Below are 19,162 nucleotides of genomic sequence, written 5' to 3'. Positions count from 1 at the left end.
TATTAATCATTCATTGTTTAATACGTTATTTCCTCAAAAGAATAGTTGCGGTCGGCACAATTATTGCATGGCATTGTGGTTACCATGGTAGTGAAGATATTCATAACAAGATAAATTGCCTTGGGTTGTATGGATAACAATGTGGGCAGTGTGAATGCAAAAAAAGGCAGATGTTGCATGAATCAACAAGCAGAAAGCCAACACATTAGAAATAATAAGTAACCAAATAAAGAGCTGCAAGTACAATGAGCCTTTATCAGGAGCCGTTAAGATGCTTACATAACACACACCTTAGGCTCAAGGGAGCGAGCCGGCGTCACGGCCTCGCCAGCTTGGCTGAGAGATCCCACTCTACTCGGCTGTGCTCCTCGCAGGGTCACCGTTATGGAAGTGGGGGCTTTCTGCCCTACTGACACACAAACAAAACTGCTCAGCACTAACAGCTAGGCATGCTAACCCACAGAATACACTAGGAGTAAAAATGGAGTAAAGCATTTGACTGTCATGTTGTGATGGAGGTCATTGGCATCACCTTTGTGCTTTGAGGTCAGGTTAGCAAATTAAAACAGTAGCAGGTTGTTGGACAATGAACATAATGAGAGGTAAAAGCAAATCTGGAGCTTTAGTTGGGTGAGCGGGGGGGGGGGGTGACAACACGACTAAAAGAACTCACGCTAAAAGAAAAAGAAGGAGAAAAAAAAAAACAGGAGCAATGAAAACATGAGTTTGATTCCAGTCTTTATTGTAACAACAGGAACAGAGTTCGGGTAATGCCGTGTGCTAACGTTATTGCTGTTCAACACGTCTCTGTCGGTGGTCAGCATTCATACATATGGGTATTATAAGCAGGTGACTTAATGGAAAGGTTTACAAAATGTTACCACATGGAGAGGCAAACAAAATCAACACAAACATGAAATGACAGCTCTAACAAACACATCTGACATACAAAGCAGTCTGGATTGAACTTCTGAATTTGGTCAACCATACCCACATTGGTTTGCACATAATTCACAATTCGTCTGCATCAAATGGTTTCATACATTAATATTTATTTTACATTTGCATCCATTTCCACATAAACATTATGTGTCAAACATAAGCTGGGAACTCCAAATTTTGACCTTGAATTTCCCATATGGCTCTTTAACATGAAAACAAAACATGTTGTACGCCACTGATCTGTCCTCAGATGCTCTATATCTGCTGCGCACATGACTCTGCACATCTTATATCAGTCAGGCTCTTCAAGGCAAACTATCTACACACACGACGACAAAGCTGTCCTCCACAGTCCTCTACTGTGGCGATCCTCCCTGGCCTACAGACGTCCTGAACTAGTGTTTCCAAAACAAAGGATGAATGAACTCTGAGCATTCAACGTGGCCGACGTGTTTTGGCAGTTCGAGACATACCAGCGGTCTGATTGGTGATGTGTGCCAAGCCGGGCAAACTGCTGGCAAGTTTGGCCAGCCCGCCATTAGTGAGCAGCTGGTGGATGGCGGTGGTTTTAGCCACTCCTCCTGTGGTGACCACAGGCAACGCCCGGAGCAGAGTGCTGCTGCTGGTGCCGACGGAGCTCAGGACCTGACCCTGGGGCTTGCCACAGACTGCCTGAGGGTGGAGAAGGAGAGGAAAAACAAATAGTTTAAGGTCTTGTCATAAACAAAGACAACACAGAGAGGATGAACTCCTATAAGTAAACTTTTGTAACAGTTTATATATTAACCTGTTGTGTTTACTGAACTGTTAGGAAGTACTGAGCATAAGACTGGATAAAGACAGTTGGACTATTCTGCCTAAGTTATGTGAGTTGAGTGGTTTGTAAACAGACGTTGCTGTTGTTTAACATGGTCCCCAATCAATCAATAAATCAATATGTTTGCTGTTTTCCAAGGAGGCATGCGAGAAAAATGTTTTCTTCATGAATTCAAGGTAACACGACATGACTTACTGATTTCCAAATGGTCATTTTGTGGGTGAAGTATTCGTTTAACACTAATGCTAATGTGTTTCTTTGTAGGTACCTGGCAAGGTTTGTCACATTCCATGAGTATTTTATCGCACAATGGCATTGTCTGCATATTGCATGTGATTTGTCTGCTGACCCGTCTTTTCTCAGAAATCCAAAATACTTCCACACTTCTGAGTTATTCCAGCGAGGGAAGTAAATATCCTCATTGTCTTTTTCTTGGCTGCTTGTCATTATCTGCCTGGCGCAAGGCTGCTAGCACCATTTAAATGTTAAGGAAGGAGGTGCACTTGGATAGAAATGGCAGCACAGACATGCCATGGGAATTTCAAAATAAATGCATATTCTAAAAATAACAACATGCATTGATTTTTTCACCCATACACACTACTGGCAGGCTCAAACTGGTTGTTTTTCATGATTAATCCAACTAACTCTTTACACAAGCAAATCCTCCATTGAGGTCATTCAAAATATTTTGCTATGTAACCAAGGGGTACCTGGGTGCTGCCTGTGTTGGCTGCTGTGGTGGGCAAGCTAGGAGCTTTGGTGACGATCTCCTGAAGACTGAAACTTAGGCCTTGTAGCAGACTGCTGGCGGAAGCTGCTGCATACAAACACAAACAGTGAACCAATGGAGCTGAAATGTGGTTGAAATACACATGAACTCCTTTTACAAACCGCTTCCACCAAATCCTCCCCACAGGCCTAAACTAGATGGACATACACACACATACACACAAACACACCATATGCACGTCATGTCCAAAGGGTAAGGTTCGGGACAGTGACAAGACAGCGATGGCGCAAGAGGTAATCAATGATGATGTTTGCTTAAATATGTTGTCCTAACACACTGTTCTCATCCAGTGTTCAAAATTTCACTCTAACAAATCGTTAGAAGTGCACTGTGTGTTGAGGTTACTGTGCTGAGATTAGCTGCACAGCTGCGAGTGCAAACAGGCGTGCAGGACAGGACAGAGATACCTTGGGCAGTAGCCGGAGCTTGCGCCTGGACTGGTGTGGAGGACCCTGACACCATGCAAGGCTGCACGCTGTTGAATGAGCTGGAGCCTGGGGACAGGGCACCAGATACCTCTGAGAGACTACCAGACCTGCAGTGACACACATAACCACCAATCTACTCAGGAGCTACCCCAGCAAGTGATGTTTGGCCATCACTCAGCTCCCAGACTACACCACTCATCAATCCCTCTGCACCAGACACACTTTTGTCCAAAATGGTGGGGGTGTGGGCATGGGTGTAGGCATGATTAGGGGTTTAAGCGCTCTATACTGAATGTGCCTGTTTGTAGCAGGGTAGGCGAGCTTACCGCTGGCCTGTGAGAAGTCCAGAGAGCTCCTTGGCACCAGCCACAGTCTGTCCCACTGTTACAGTTAAGGGCTTCCCAGAGACACCCACTGCATTGAAAAAGAATCACATCATGATGCACCGGTTAGACAAACTTTATAAGGTTGTTCTTTAGAAACAGCCCGAAACAATAACAAAGCCAGGTAGTTCATTTATTCCTTAAAAGGTATGGTACCTGTGGTGGTTTTCAAAAGTCTTACTTTCACTTTAGCAAAACTGTACACCAAACAAAAACATGTTCCTCTTCTCATCATTCTATCCTGAGATCTGTACAAAGGTGAGCTTCAAGAGGTTGTTGCCCCATCCTGTCCACTGCTGATTTTATCAATACACAAGACAACAACAACAAGAGGCTGCAGTGATGTCCTGGCCTACACATCATATTCTACAGACTTAAAGACATATTACTGTATGCAGGATTTTCCTTAAAAAAACAAAAAAAAAACAACCTCACCTATAATCACTTATGACCATATAACAGTGTGTGATGGTGTATTTATCATTTGCCTGTATTTTATTAGGCAAATGTGTTGGAACTTCACATTTGCAATGTGTTGGAACTTCCTGGGCACAGCATGCACCCAAGAGGAAGGTGTGAAAACTGTATACATAGCGTCAAAAAAAAGATAGACAGAGGTAAATCACCAAGAGGTGTGAATCTAGGGAACAGTAGCAGATAATTCCTGCATAGTATAGGGTTCCCCCACATTTTCAAAACTTTTTCCAAGACCTTTCAATGACCAATAGCTGGCTATGTTTGGGACATTACGTGGGTTATCCACAGAAGATTACGGTAGCAATTAATCTTATTACACACAACAAAATTCAACGACATTTCCAAAACTTTCAATGATTTTTTACTAATTCCATGACTTATACCCAATATATATCTTTACGAAAACATCTTGCTTGGGTACAGACCCCAGCAAAAATCACACCACAATCATTTTAGTATGTTTTCAATGAAAAGGAGAATAATTATGTAAACTTGATAATTCCTGCTAATATTGCAACTCATATAGCAATTGCAATATCAGTCAAAATAGCTGCAATTACAGATTTTTTCAAAATTGTTCAGCCCCGTATCATCTACTGCTTATGGTGTCACACGTAAGTAACAGGGTAAGAAAACCAGGTTTTGTACCTTCCTGTGCAGCAGGGCTGATGGTGCCCCCTGCTGACTCGCTCTGGGAAACAATGGTGACCTTGATCTTGGCTCTCTTGGAAGCTTTGCTTGGCGTGGGACTCGGCGTCTGCCTCCTCTTGCCATGGGACCTCAGTTCATCTCTGTCCAGGCCTTCCATCTGATCACTGGTCACTGGCACTGCACCACACAAACAAACACACACATAAAAACAGAGATATTGACTATACTGCTGGGGGAACTTAAACCTGGGCTGTTTTATCCCTCTGTCTCCCCAATATTGATATAACATCCTGTCTGTATGTAATATAAACCTGCTCTGAAAATGGTTCAGCAATATAAAATGTTCTATTCTGAGTTCAAGAATTGTAAAGTTCAAAGCATGACACTGGGAGTTAAGTGAGGAGCCAGTGCAGTATTTCACTGTGTGACATTCATATAAAACTAGGGCAATGGAAACAAGGAAAGAAGTGAAAAGATACAGAGGAAAGAGAAAGGAAGAGGGATAGATACTTACCAAAGATACAAGGAGGAGTGCCAGGAGGAAGATTTTTCCTCACAAGCATGTTTTGTTTCATAAAAGCAGCAAACTGAGCTGGAATGAATTAGAAAGAAAGCCGGAAAAGAAAGTTGTAGGAAGAGAAGAGACAGAGGATGAGAGGAGAGTATTTCAGTCACGTTCTATCTCACCCTATCAGAAGTAGTGGCGTGATAATGTCTTTAATTCCTTAACTTGCAATCATTTTCACATCTCACATGCCACCCCGTCTGTTCAGCTCAGCAGGAGTTGAGGTGAATGACTCATTGTGACAAGTTTACATAAACAAGTGGGGCGAAAGTGAGAGCTCTGTGTACGCACAGGTACCAAGGATCACTGCGCACATGTTGGTGAACGTGACTGCATACTGTGTTTTCAGTGCATCCAGATTTAAGCGAGGTGGTGAGCTAACCTTGAGCCTGCTTGTGAGTGAGCACTGTGCCAGAGCGCTGCATGTGTGTCTTGAGGAGCTGCGTGGCCGTGATCAGACTGGACTTCTGTGCTGGAGACAGACCAGACGTCTTGGGTTTGGGACTTGAAGTGGGACTGCTGCAGACACTAGACAGATCCTGGGGACAGTGAAGGGGTGAAACACCTGATGAGTAATGATTCATTAGTGTCAGTCATCGAACATGTAAACCTACTGCTTTCAGTATTGATTTGGAGCAATGCTTGAATTGAACTGAAAATGGCTGCAGCCAGCTCAAACCAGGTCTGTTCATTAGAGTGCAAATGCGGTCTGCAAATGGTAAGATTATTATAAATCCACAGAATATAGGACATATTTATTTCCCAAGTTCTGTAATACTAGTGAGTGGAGGAGGTGAAAACCCATCATTAAAAATATGCCACCTTCATGACGTCACTACAATTTAATATTATTCAGCATTTTTTCAGCTCAGCAAAAATAATAAAACGTGAGATAGCGTCACTTTCTTTTGTAGAAGATGCAATGACTTTCAAAACACTACCATTTTTCACTACTGGACAGCTAGTCTAAAACAAACCCAATTTTGAGGATTCAAAGCAATCTATACTCTAGGGGTGGGGATCTCTGTGCACCTCATGATTTGATTCCGATTCAGAGGGCTACAATGCAATTATAAAACACCCACCCCCCTAACAGGAGCCCCTGCCCCTCTGAAAGAAACATACTAATTATTTTATGTATGATATTTATCTAATTAATGTGCATTAGTTTTATTCAGCTCTGTGTGAGAGTCTTCGCTGCGTTTTGCTGTCACTAACAGGCACTCTCTGTGCCCGTCCATACACACACACATAGCAGAGAAACAGGTGAAGTGAAGGTTAATCGAATACTAACAACTCCTTACGTTACATGTAATAAACGTAAGTTCCCTCAAAACAAAATATGACAACCGTGGCGGGTGTGAGCCGCTCTTAGCAAAGTCGACAAGTAGGTTTGAAATTTATGGTTAGTCACATCAAGATGTAATCTTTAAAGAGCGACTCCCGATGCATCTAAGAAATGCTTTTTTCCCCCACCCCTACTATAAACATAATGAAACTGTAGTTGATTATTATTCCATGAAGAAATATAAATATTAGCAGTACTATTTAAAGTATATAGTAAATTAATTATTAAATGCAGCCCTGGTGGTTCATCTAAGGGCTAAAAATAAGTGACACTTCTAACCAATTACAAAATGTTGGGCTTCTGTTCACTGACCTCTGAACCTGATGGTGAGATGGGAACTCTAAGCGCAGGGGAGGAAGGTCGTCCTCTCTCCATGTCAAAGGGAAGCTCCCGACGAGGCCTTTTCTTCTTCTCTGTGTCCATGTCCCTCATCTCCCCCGAGCCATGGCCGTGTCCCTCTGCCCGTGTGAGGACACCTGACAAGAAGTCAGCTATCTCATCCTGCAGATCAATCGTGAAAGAGGAAAAGACTTTTGTTGTCAACATCATAGGCATTTTTGTCTTTTAAAAAAGGTTCTGCAGAGGAGGAAAAACTCCAGAGAAAATGGTGTGTAAACTTAGTATTTCCAGTTAAAGGGACCAACCTGAATGCAGCGGTCCACCATGGTCTGTGTCAGTCCCTCTGATTTCATCTTTGCTGAATTGATTCTGTGGAGGGAAACCATTTAGCGTTACTATTACGACTGAATGATATTAAAATCCCTCTATTCAGCTGGAAAGAATATATTATATTCTGATATTTCTTGTTTCTTAAACGACTGATTAGAGGTTGTGAATGACCTGAGGTTGTCATCTGATCCTCCCACCACCACCATGCTGTTGTCTGCCCTCAGCTTCTCTCTGAACTCCTCCATGCCTTCTATGCTACACTGCAGAGCATTCTGGCCAACCACAAACAACACGGGGGTCTTCATGTCCAGCAGCGGGTCATCCACATCCTGCAAACCAGTAGCACATTAACATTCATTACAGCTACTGACTTGAGGCCAATTTTTTTCTGAGTAGAAGCAATAAAATAAAAGAAGTAACGACATGATTATCACTGGAAGATATTGTCTTGGGTCTTACCCCTCTTGGCCCGTTGACTGTTAGCAGGGGGAAGCCAAGACACACCACAGCGGTCAGATACTCCATTAGGGATACCTGTAATTAAACAGTATTTAATTAACTAATGATGCTTTAAAGAAAAACATTTGTATTCTTTATTGGATAAAAACTGTTTTGCCTCACATTAGATGACAATGACATGTTACAGAAAGTCTTACGTGACAAGCGATGAGAGCACCAGCGTTCCAGCCAACCAGGATAATGGGTTTGTGGGGAAAGTGACTGTGAACCTGGTGGTTAAATTTATAACACATAATCAATACACCTGCAGACACAAAAGTCAAACATAGAACAAAACAGAGGCTGTATTCTGCATGGTTCTATTTTTTCCCATTTTGCCATCACAATCATGATCACTGAAGTGTTAAAAGAAACCGCAGAGACAAGATAATTGTTTGGGGCAGTTAATTTCATTAACAGACATTTTAGCATAACGTGTCTGGTAGGTCAGTTTGTGGTTAATGTGCATGTAATGAGAATTGCCAGTACATAATGCACACACAAACAAACAGCACTCTGCAATCTTTCGTGCAATGAATGCTAATGTGAATTTGCACATTAAAAAAATCAACTACATGGATTTCACAAACATCACCATGACACTGCAACTAAAGTCACATGAGTAGCAAATAAAAAACAGAACATCCTACCTCCATGACCTTGGCCCTGACAGTGCCCAACATGTGTTCCAAGCACTGTGTGATGCCAATATTGGCTCCGCTGTTCACGTGAGTGTGCACTGGGATGACCTGACAAAGAAACAGCTATTATAGACACTATTCTGAGATGAATAAAAACTCAAATTTATTTAACTCGGTTAAGATTTAAGACCTTTCCCAAACAGGAGAGCTGCGACTGCCAGAATCTCATTCGCCGCGAGGTAGAGAGGGCAGGATTGGTCGGGCTTGATGGTGCGATTAGGATGAGTGGAGATCCAGGAAGCTTGCTCTGAAACATAGAAGTAAACCATCAGAAATCTGGTCTAGTACTGTTACATATCATGAAGAACAAAGTAAAAACAAGTGTATAAAATTGCTTTCTATTACAATGGTAAGCGTTACCGGTTTGTTTTGAGACAAAACTCCAACAGCTGGGTCCCAGGGCCGCTTCAGTAGCAGTGACAGGGCCTCTGCACTTGGAGCGCCAGTCTTTGTTGTTGTCAGCAACATTCTGTCGATCAGCAACGGCAACTTCCAAGACACACAGAGGAATAGAAATGAATCACAATGTTCCGATCTTGCTGATATTGATGCAAACATCTGACTGGAAACTCTTATTCTTAATTCAATTACACACATCATACCTTGCTTTTAAGAGTCTGCAGCACATCCAGGTACGCAGCAAGCATAGCGAGGCTTAAGGATTCAATCATGGTGGTGTGTAACCACTGCGTCAGTTTGGTGTCCCAGTTCACACTGGCTAATGCATGCCGCACCTTCCTGGCACACTTGTCCACAGCTATTCTCCGCAAAATTGGCTCGTTGGAAGCCTATGGGAAACAAGATCATACTAGAGAATCAGCAATATTTCAATAATTGTTTATTTAATAATTAAAAAGAGTTCACAGCCTAAGCCACACTTTAATTTAATCTACAAAACCCTAAACTATGTACAGTTATGCCAACAATGCCAATTTACAAACAGCTTTAGTCATATCACTTTGCGGGATGACAATTTGACTTTAAGGGAAACTTTGGTATTTTTCAACCTGGACCCAATTAACCCATATTTTTGTTTCAAAGTGACTAATTGAAACAACATTTTTAAATTGGTCCAGTATTGAGAGAGATTGTTAGATTGTCATTGTAAGTGTCTGACAAACTTACAGAAAAGACACTACAGGGAAATAAAATGTTTGTCCTTATGTTCTACTGATCCGGCCTGTTTGAACTGGAAATCAGTTAAATGTTCAGCCATGCATAAAAAAGAACCTTTAAGCTAACACTAAGCTACACTTTCTGTACTCCAGTAAAACATACTTTTCCCAGCACTCCTGTCTCTCACTAACGTTTCCACCATTGTCTTCCTGCAACAAGTCACCCCTTGCAAGATTTTAGAATGATAAGAATTTTCCTTGAACTGGACTTGGTTAGACACAGTCACAAACAGACCAGCTCAAGTGAAAGGCAAAGAAAGACATCTTATTTCTCTGAAGGGATTCTTCCCATAATATTGTCAGACACTTAAAATAACAATCTGAGCCTGTCAGTGGCAAAAACAAGCACTTTGTGGACATACTTTGACAGTGCGCCACTGCACAGAGTGGTTACATTGTAGCCTGTTTTTGCCGTTGTGGCTGCAGCGCTCTTTCTCAATACTAGACCAATTTCAAAAACTGTTGTCTCCATTAGAAGCTTTGATGCAAAAATATATAAAATAAGGTCCAGGTTTAAAAATACTTCAGTTTTCATTTAAAACATGAAACTCAAAATAACTACACAGGTGCTTTATGAGGATACATGCTGGTTTATCAATAAGCTCCACATTTGATTTAACTTACAATAAGCATTTCACCTGAGTCTACAGGCTCATCAAAAAATCAAGAGTTAAAAACAATTACATGTATTAAAAATACAGACAACAATACTTTGGCAAATAAGAAAGTAGGGTGTAGTCACCATTTTATAATGTCATTACTTCTTACATGTGGTGCTGCCTGTCACAGGACCAAACCCTGTTTTTGGACACTAAAACCTAATGCTTTTGGTGTCCAAAACAAACTGTACTGGTTTGCAAGGTTTTTTCACTGGCAAAAAGATGTGTTTTCTCCCAACAGAGTACACTGTTTTGCAATAGCCGTTGAGATTTGTTGAGTGTTGGGTGTATGAAGAATAAAAATGATCCAGATCTAAAGTGACAATCTAATGAAGCAGTGATGTAAGCTATATAAACTCTGCAGTCCAAACAGTCATCCATGCACAATATATTTTGTTTTACAGTGCCTATGATATCAACCAGGGGGGAAAGCATACACTGTTGCTAATATAGGTAGGCACTGCATGTGCACTGTGCAATAACTGCTAGTCTCAGGGAGAATAGGTTTTTCAATCCAGCACTGACAATTGGTGCCAAAGAACTTGAACACAATGTCTTAAATTTAAAGCTCTTAAAACAGAATTAAATCAAGTAAGGACAACTTACATTTTCATTGGCCAGCCGAGCTAATCTTTCAGCTTGCAGAGCTTTGAGAACTTTATTGAACAGTTTGTTCTGGGCCACTGACCATCCAGTCCTGAAACACAATAATGATTATGTCAAATAATGCACTGTGATTGAGAAACTTTTAATCATAACTTCTCAATCAACATGAGTGTTAAGTAGATAATAAATGAAAAGTGGATCGCTCCAAATGTTTGTTTACTTGTTTACGTGTTCCTCCCAGTCATCAGGGGGTGGAGGGCTCTCAGCAACTGTGCGAGCGAACAGAACATGTCGCTCACACTCCTTCATCACACTAAGAGCTTTCTGATTATCATACAGAGGAACAGGTGTTGGTGTGACGGTCTCCACGTCTAACACAGAGTCAGAGTCTCTGCAGACAGAGAAAAAATATCAAGTTACTTACTGCAAGGCAGAAAAAGTAGTTGTGGTCAAATAGATCACTATGGAATTCATTTTCTAGAGCTAAGAAACAGATGTAAAAGCTGATAATGATCCCAAACTGCAAGCTTATATCTAGTTCAGTTACAGATTATGAGCTTTTTGACTCACGACAAGGGTTCAGGCTGGCGACGAGGAGTAACAAACAGTGTCCTTGTGGGCCGGGCACTGCTGGCGTCTGGGTGAGCATTCCATGGCTTGGCATAGCTGTGGTCCAGAAATACCAAATCCAGCTCTCTTTCATGAGCTGACAGCTGGAAAAGCAAGGATGTGCCCATCTTTCGTGCTGATATCTGGAAGTCCTTATCCCCACCACGATGCATCCTCTTCCTGGGCCCAAAAGGGCCCCGGGAAGGGCTCAACAACTTGTGTGGGTTCAAACCTATCTGGGAGAGAGAAGCCAAAATGCATTATTTGAGACAGGCCAGGAAAACAAAACATTTCTTTCACTGCCCTCAATCAAGGAAGTTGTGGGGGGCAAATTTTCCATCAGTTTACAAAAGGATATCAGGAACTTTCACATCCTCTGATTCACGTTATGACAGAGCAGTCATTCCATAACCAGAAACCATGGATTGCCAGAACCATCCAGAAACATGGACAATTATTAAAGCAGCACCCAACAGTGTAAGGAGATGCAACACGGACTATATAACAGTGCACTACTTACAAGAGTTGATGGATCACATTTCACTGCAGTTGCACTTTGTATAATTACATGTGACAAATTAATGATTAACTGAAATTAAATTAAATAATATAATAAAAGGGCACTTTACTGATTTTACTGCACAAAGATCAGTTTACCAGTTGCAGTAACTAGTGTTATCTCACAGCTTGGTTTAAACTTTTATATGTTTTTGAGAGCCCCTTTACTTTATAGAAGTGCCATACTAAACCATAGCAGTACTCCTCTGCTATGAGACACTTCTACAGAGCAGGATTTGTGATATGACTCTTGTGAATATGATCTGATATACCACGTTGAACTTTAATATAGTAAACTGCATATGTTTGGGTTTTGCACTGTTGGTCACAACAAGACATTTAAAGACGCTACCTTGGACTCTGGGAAAGTGATGGACATCGGATCATTCGCTGTTTTCTAGATGCGTCTATAGCAAACGACAAATCGAGGGAATAATCGATGGTTACAGCCCTAGCATAGTCTGACGTTCAAACATGCAGTTGTTTTGTCCACGGATAGCACCACCCATTACTACCATGTACGTACTGGTTATAACTATCTAATTAATATCGCTGACCTTTGGGGGGTTGCGTTTATCTTTTTAACCATCAACACGTCTGTTCAATATGATATTTTCACGTGACTGTTAGCTTGTTTAGCGTTTATGTTATCGCTGTGTAGGGATAGTGTGCTGGCCTGGCATGCTAATGTTAGCATAGCAAGCTAAAAGCTACCCAAATGGCGCTATCGCTGTGTTTTGCTGCTCACCTTTCTGCCTTATCACTCCATCTTTGTTGAGACGGCTTAAACTCTTCTTTTGAGCCAAAGAGCCAAAGTAGGAGGTATTTCTTTGTTATTTCTAGAGGTTATATAAAACATAAATATTCAGTGCGTAACGTTACGAGCCTCACTTCCTTTTGTTGTGTGATTTGTTGCCATGTTGGGCTTCATATCCCCCCTTTTCAGAGCATTAAAGACACGGAGGATCGTCAGGGCTACATTTCAACAAACCTGGCAACCCACTTTGTGGCGCGTCAGTGAGTGACGTAATACGTATATATATCTATGTGGACTGAGTCTACAGCAGGTATGGATCATTTATTTAGCGCTCTTGAATACCTTGTCAGTTTTATTTTTCTAAATGCTAAATGTTGTATCCACAGACAGAAATTCTGTAAGTTATTTCCTTTTAAAGATCTCAAACCATTCAGTTTATCAAAAAACAAAATAAAAGTGTCAAGCTTTTGAAAAGTTATCCAATCTGAATATACTTTCCCCCCCTCTGTATGCTTGTATCCCTGTTGAGCTTTTTTGTCTGCTTGTTTATTTTAATTGTCTTCAAATACTGTTATTTATACTCTTCACATGTATTTATGTCATACCTATTTGTTTTTATTTTTACATGTGCTAATATTAGTCATCTGATGTTTTGTACATGTCCATTTTGTCAGTTCAAAAAAGTCTGGATCATTTACTTCCTCTACAAAAATACTCAATGTTAATAACCTAAAAATAATGAATGTTATGCCCGTGAGTTATAGCCTAATTCGTGAGTGCTTTGCTGTTTTGATGCATAATGCTCTTTTCTACTTTACTGAAGTGGTTAGTGCCTTGGTTGATTATTAAGGTAGTTAGTTGAAATCTATCCCCAGTCTGAGAATGACAATAGAAATTTGGGCAGACATGTAGGCCTACAGTCACTTAGATCATGTGACACTCTGATCAGCTGCCAGAATGTCCGATGGCACCAAAAGACTGAGACATTTAAATATGACTCTGAGGAATTATGTTTCGTCAAATGTTAAAATTAACCTAGCCTATTTTTTTTTAAATGACTTTTAATGTGGATGTTTTTTGTTTTCTTTTTTTGGACAAATGTCTTACGAACGGTGATGAACTCTCCCTAGTAAACTGACCTCCCCTCCACCCTTCACTCCCCTTATTTGATTCCAAAGGTCTGTGCAGACACACTGTTTAAAAGACAGAGCCCCTCACTAAAAAACTATATATTTTATCCTCTTACCTAAACACAATTCAAACCGGACGAGTCTGACTGCCACTATGGTGAGTTTTAAAACTGATGAGTTATGAGATTTTATGAGAAAGTAATGTCAGTCATGGAGGAGAAGAGAGTGGTTTTAAAATGTGTTGTTTGTTTCTGTTTTATTTTCTCCATAAAGAAATATTTGGCTCTGGCTTTTCTGCTTTGTGCTTTGGCACCACTGTCCAATGGAGCCTGCTTCCAGAGAGAGGTGGAACCAGGTAAAGGAGAAAAGCACATATCTACATGCAGACATACAGTATCTAGGATGAATATATATATAAATCTAGAAAACATTTACTACTTTTTCTGTCCACCTATAGGCCTGACCCATTGTCAGGACGATGTGGATGGGACGTGGCATGCTGTCGGATCTTCATGGAGAAACAGTCGATGCATGGACTGTACTTGCAGTGGGTGTTGCAGTGGGTAAGTACACAGATCACAGTTACTCAAGTTATATCTGTATTTACATATTCTACTGTTAACTGTGTATTTGCTGTGTATTTGCAGGTATTCAACCCCCACACGGATCCCTGATGAGTGTGTGTCAGTTTTTGACTCAGAGGCTTGTGAATACATAGTACACAAGAGGGACGACCCATCTGTACTATGTCCAATTTTTGGCGCAGTGGGGAAGTAATGGGTGGTCTGAAGGTCTGAAGTATTTACTCGGGGGAGAGAGCGAGAGGCATGCAGGTGTGATCCCTCACTGGCTTCTCACCAAGAAACACCGCCTGTTTTGTTGGTTGTGAGATACGATTAAGCAGGAGGCACAGCTGCAGTAAATTGAAAATGAAATATGCTGTGAATGAAATTCAGATGAATAAATACATAAATCACAACTTTCTTCAATATTTATTTTTTGCATAACTTTTATTAGAATGAAAATCATTTCCTAAAGAACACAAACCATGTTAAAGGGCACTCCACTGATTTTAACCAGTTTAAATCGGTTACTCACCACCAGAAGTAGCTACTACGCAGGATGTGTAAACAGTTGTATAATGTTTTATGTGGCTCTGCAGGAAACTTTCCAAAGTTTGAAAGAATAACATCAATGATGTCATCAGGGTTATCTTAGGTTGGACATTTTTAACAGGAAGCCTCCCTTAAAAACTTGAGTTGTGGGGTTTTTGGAGGCGTGGGCGGGCTCACAGAAGACACTGTTCAGTTGTATTATGGGAAATGTAGGATCCATTGTTTTTGGAGCTTGATGCACACTTGATTCAAAGTCATAATATCTTAGCCTCTGCTGCTTCGATTTGGACCATCCATTTTTAAATCTGTCTCTTGAGATCTTACGTCTTTAAGAAAGGTAAATGCTAAATTTCTGGAGTGCCCTTTCAACATGATAGAAAACTGACTTGTATTTGTGTTTGCAGACTTCACCAGATGTTTCAGTTTCAATTTCAATTTCAGTTTTATAAAGCCCAATTCTGCGGGGCTGTACTTAAACATAGTGTTGCTTTTAGTTAAATGCTAATACCAGCATGGCAAAATGTTGACAATTGCAATGCTAACATGCTGACATTTGGAAGGTAGGCTATAATGTTTGTCATGTTCACCATCTTAGCGCAGGGTGTTCCATATCCTTGTAGCTATTTTCATTTTATTATTAAGCACCTTGTGTTTTGAACAAAATATAAATAAATAAAATTTAAAGTTTAAGTTTTAAAGTGTTAGCTTGCAAACATTTGTGAATTAGCACCCTCAACCAAAGTACTGGACAAACTGAAAATGTATCCTGATGATGATGACTAGATGAAAAAACAGGGGATCCAGTTACCCATAAGAGGAGCATGGATATGTCCATCAAATTTCATGACAGTCTATCCAACAGTTGTATATATCATATGTAATCTGCCAAATAAAACAAGTAGATTGATAATCTGATGACCTATAGTGGTTTATGTGCTTCCAACACAAACCTAATTTTCACAGCCATCATTCAAATCATACAAGTCTGGTGTCATCGTGGTGAGTTTCTGTTATTATTTCTTAAATAATTTGAGAATATAATTGTTGGTGGCTGTTTTGAGCTCATTGGCTCATTTTCACAATGTCATTTTTTTTTTAAAATTTTACAGACTGATAGAAATGAAGTTCATGTAAAAGCCCTTTTTTTCAATTCCAATGGATCAAATGCAGTGCACATATAAAATCATAAATCATTCTAAATCATTTCATTTAGAAGAAATGTCAAAGTCACTTTCATTTCTAATACGCATTGCAGTGCCTATTTAACCTATTAAAATTCTCATGATTTTACTTTCATAAAACGTAGCCCGGCTATAGCCTAATAAAATCTGCCTGTCACTTGGTGGGGAGCAGTGACAAGACTCGAGGAACCAAGGAGCAACCTAGCACTGAATAGTATAGTTTACTACCCCGTCTCTTTCGTTGGAATCATGTTAGATTTCCAGATCAACTACAAAACTGAGATCTTCATGGCCAATATGGATAGAAGGAATGATCACAGCCACCAATAACTGTCAATGTACATATGGGCATGTGAGTTTTGTTTCAGGATAGACCTGTCCTTTAAAACTGTGATGTTCTTTGCTCCTGTGAAGAAATATTTGGCTGTGACTTTGCTGCTTTGTGCTCTGTGGTCACTGTCAAATTCATACTCTACATATTCTGTTAAACTCTGTGTTTGCAGGTTTTCAATCCCTCTCGTATTCCCTGGCTGCGTGAAAGTTTTTGACCCGGAGGCTTGTAGCGCGTACTATGTCCTGTTCGTGGTGGAGTAATGAGGAAGTGATGGAGTCATTGTTTTGAGTGGTCTATACGTTGCATCTATTTTCTTTTGTTGCTGTTGTTCGAGCAAGAATCGAAAATAAAAAGCAACTAATACAATTTCAAATGAATGAAAAAATACTATTAAATTTCTTCATGGTGTACTCAAGCACAACTCTGTAAGAGAAAGAAAAACAGAAACCATATTAGACCATGTTGGCACTCCACCAGCCAAAGACTGAGACATTTTGACATGACTCATGGGAGGGTTTTTCAGATCTTAAAAATGACTTCAAATGACTTTGTACACTGTATCGTCTATTTCTTTATTTGTTGTGTTCAGGCAAATACAAATAGTGGTGACCTCTTCCAGTAAACTGACCTCCCCTCCACCCTCCACTCCCCTTATTTGATTCCAAAGGTCTGTGCAGACACAGTGTTTAAGAGACAGAGTTGCTCATTAAAAAATACAATATATTTTATCCTCTCACCTAAACACAATTCAAACCAGATGAGTCTGACTGCCACTATGGTGAGTTTTAAAATGGATGAGTTATGAGATTTGGTCACAATTGTTTGTTTGGAGCTGTTTTTGTGTTTTGAAGGGATAAAGTAATGTCAGTCATGGAGGTGAAGAGAGTGGTTTTAAAATGCGTTGTTTGTTTCTGTTTTATTTTCTCCATAAAGAAATATTTGGCTCTGGCTTTTCTGCTTTGTGCTTTGGCACCACTGTCCAATAGAGCCTGCTTCCGCTGGAAGATGGAACCAGGTAAAGGAGAAAAGCACATATCTACATGCAGACACACAGTATCTAGGATGAATATATATATAAATCTTGAAAACATTTACCACTTTTTCTTTCCACCTATAGGCCTGACCCATTGTCAGGACACTGTGGATGGGACGTGGCATGCTGTCGGATCTTCATGGAGAAACAGTCGATGCATGGACTGTACTTGCGGTAAGTGTTGCAGTGGGTAAGTACACAGATTACAACATTTCTGTTTTTAAGTAGAAAGATAAATAACTCATCACATTGGTATCCATACACACTACTGTTTTATGCATTTGCAGGTTCTCAACCCCCGTGGGATTCCCTGACTACTGCGTGAAAGTTTTTGACCCGGAGGCTTGTGAATACATAGTGCACAAGAAGGACGACCCATCCGTACTATGTCCTGTTCATAGTGGAGTATTGAGGAAGTGATGGAGTCAGTGTTTTGAGTGGTCTATACGTTGAATCTATTTTCGTTTGTTGTTGTTGTTTGAGCAAGAATCGAAAATAAAAAGCGACTAATACAATTTCAAATGAATAAAGAAATACTATTAAATTTCTTCATGGTGTACTCTACTCTACTCTGCTACTACTTTTAGCACAACTCTGTAAGAGAGAGAAAAACAGAAACCTTGTTAGACCATGTTGGCACTCCACCAACGAAAGACTGAGACATGATGACTCGAAAAAGTCAGATAAAAGTAGACATGATTCATGGGAGGGTTTTTCAGATCTTAAAAATGACTTCAAATGACTTTGTAAACTGTATCGTCTATTTCTTTATTTGTTGCGTACAGGCAAATACAAATAGTTCCAGTAAACTGACCTCCCCTCCACCCTCCACTCCCCTTATTTGATTCCAAAGGTCCGTGCAGACACACTGTTTAAAAGACAGCCCCTCATTAAAAAATACAATATATTTTATCCTCTCACCTAAACACAATTCAAACCGGATGAGTCTGACTGCCACTATGGTGAGTTTTAAAATGGATGAGTTATGAGATTTGGTCACAATTGTTTGTTTGGAGCTGTTTTTGTGTTTTGAAAGGATAAAGTAAAGTCAATCATGGAGGTGAAGAGAGTGGTTTTAAAATGTGTTGTTTGTTTCTGTTTTTTTCCATAAAGAAATATTTGGCTCTGGCTTTTCTGCTTTGTGCTTTGGCACCACTGTCCAATGGAGCCTGCCACCACAAGGTCATGAAACCTGGTAAAAGAAAAAAAACACATATCTACATGCAGACATACAGTATCTAGGATGAATATATATATAAATCTAGAAAACATTTACTACTTTTTCTGTCCACCCATAGACATGACCCATTGTCAGGACACTGTGGATGAGACGTGGCATGCTGTCGGATCTTCATGGAGAAACAGTCGATGCATGGACTGTACTTGCGGTAAGTGTTGCAGTGGGTAAGTACACAGATTACAACATTTCTGTTTTTAAGTAGAAAGATAAATAACTCATCACATTGGTATCCATATAAACTACTGTTTTTATGCATTTGCAGGTTCTCAATCCCCGTGGGATTCCCTGACTACTGCGTGAAAGTTTTTGACCCGGAGGCTTGTGAATACATAGTGCACAAGAAGGACGACCCATCTGTACTATGTCCTGTTCGTGGTGGAAAAGGAAAGTGATAAAGTCCTTGTTCTGAGTGGTTTTAAGGTGTGAATTCATTTTTTCCCTCTCTTCTGTTGTTATTGAACTGGAGAGAGAGCGAGAGGCATGCAGATGTGAT

At 40.3% G+C, this 19,162-nt stretch overlaps 2 protein-coding genes and 1 long non-coding RNA gene across 16 annotated transcripts; 1 reads left to right on the top strand and 2 right to left on the bottom strand.

Moving 5' to 3' along the window:
- Positions 1–721: 721 nt before the first annotated feature.
- kansl3 (KAT8 regulatory NSL complex subunit 3) lies at positions 722–12,812 on the bottom strand. Of its 9 annotated transcripts, none has more exons than XM_050052185.1 (20): positions 12,628–12,812; positions 11,283–11,557; positions 10,933–11,103; positions 10,713–10,803; positions 8,875–9,060; positions 8,633–8,761; positions 8,403–8,519; positions 8,222–8,320; positions 7,730–7,801; positions 7,533–7,607; positions 7,245–7,402; positions 7,049–7,112; positions 6,717–6,905; positions 5,439–5,595; positions 5,006–5,083; positions 4,489–4,668; positions 3,307–3,394; positions 2,960–3,087; positions 2,473–2,579; positions 722–1,614 (listed from the first exon to the last, which is right to left on the bottom strand). In XM_050052185.1, exons 2-20 carry the CDS (start codon positions 11,492–11,494, stop codon positions 1,378–1,380), a joined length of 2,538 nt encoding a protein of 845 aa, XP_049908142.1. In that variant the 5' UTR covers positions 11,495–11,557; positions 12,628–12,812; the 3' UTR covers positions 722–1,377. The 9 variants fall into 9 exon arrangements, with proteins under 9 accessions (XP_049908142.1, XP_049908143.1, XP_049908139.1 ...); XM_050052186.1 differs by having other exon boundaries at positions 11,283–11,553; XM_050052182.1 differs by lacking the exon at positions 12,628–12,812 and adding an exon at positions 12,232–12,358.
- A 932-nt stretch (positions 12,813–13,744) lies between these two features.
- LOC126395011 (beta-microseminoprotein-like) lies at positions 13,745–19,078 on the top strand. Of its 6 annotated transcripts, none has more exons than XM_050052197.1 (4): positions 13,745–13,923; positions 18,543–18,624; positions 18,728–18,833; positions 18,932–19,078. In XM_050052197.1, the coding sequence occupies exons 1-4, from the start codon at positions 13,921–13,923 to the stop codon at positions 19,059–19,061; spliced, it is 321 nt and encodes a 106-aa protein (XP_049908154.1). In that variant the 5' UTR covers positions 13,745–13,920; the 3' UTR covers positions 19,062–19,078. The 6 variants fall into 6 exon arrangements, with proteins under 6 accessions (XP_049908154.1, XP_049908152.1, XP_049908153.1 ...); XM_050052195.1 differs by lacking the exons at positions 18,543–18,624; positions 18,728–18,833; positions 18,932–19,078 and adding exons at positions 17,330–17,411; positions 17,514–17,619; positions 17,717–17,977; XM_050052196.1 differs by lacking the exons at positions 18,543–18,624; positions 18,728–18,833; positions 18,932–19,078 and adding exons at positions 14,040–14,121; positions 14,224–14,329; positions 14,414–14,745 and having other exon boundaries at positions 13,818–13,923.
- Positions 14,455–18,536, bottom strand: LOC126395012 (uncharacterized). Its single transcript, XR_007570406.1, has 2 exons — positions 18,351–18,536; positions 14,455–17,133 (listed from the first exon to the last, which is right to left on the bottom strand). It is a non-coding gene; the product is annotated as an uncharacterized LOC126395012 (long non-coding RNA).
- Positions 19,079–19,162: the final 84 nt, after the last annotated feature.

This window comes from Epinephelus moara, chromosome 8, assembly GCF_006386435.1.
Source record: "Epinephelus moara isolate mb chromosome 8, YSFRI_EMoa_1.0, whole genome shotgun sequence".
In the NCBI taxonomy this organism is placed as follows: domain Eukaryota; kingdom Metazoa; phylum Chordata; class Actinopteri; order Perciformes; family Serranidae; genus Epinephelus; species Epinephelus moara.
The sequence above is the reverse complement of the archived record's forward strand: the minus strand, read 5'-3'. Positions and strand labels throughout refer to the sequence as shown.

Bases quoted from the DNA above. Each gene is read 5' to 3' on its own strand.
- kansl3 (XM_050052182.1), bottom strand. From the start codon at position 12,258: ATGTCCATCACTTTCCCAGAGTCCAAG. The intron at 7,113-7,244 runs GTCATTCACAAC...TTCCCTCCACAG, and splicing joins GGATCAGATGACAACCTCAG to AATCAATTCAGCAAAGATGA. The intron at 5,084-5,438 runs GTTAGCTCACCA...AATTCATTCCAG, and splicing joins CACTCACAAGCAGGCTCAAG to CTCAGTTTGCTGCTTTTATG.
- LOC126395011 (XM_050052192.1), top strand. From the start codon at position 17,154: ATGAGTCTGACTGCCACTATG. The intron at 17,412-17,513 runs GTAAAGGAGAAA...TTCCACCTATAG, and splicing joins CCGCTGGAAGATGGAACCAG to GCCTGACCCATTGTCAGGAC. The intron at 17,620-17,716 runs GTAAGTACACAG...ATGCATTTGCAG, and splicing joins TGCGGTAAGTGTTGCAGTGG to GTTCTCAACCCCCGTGGGAT.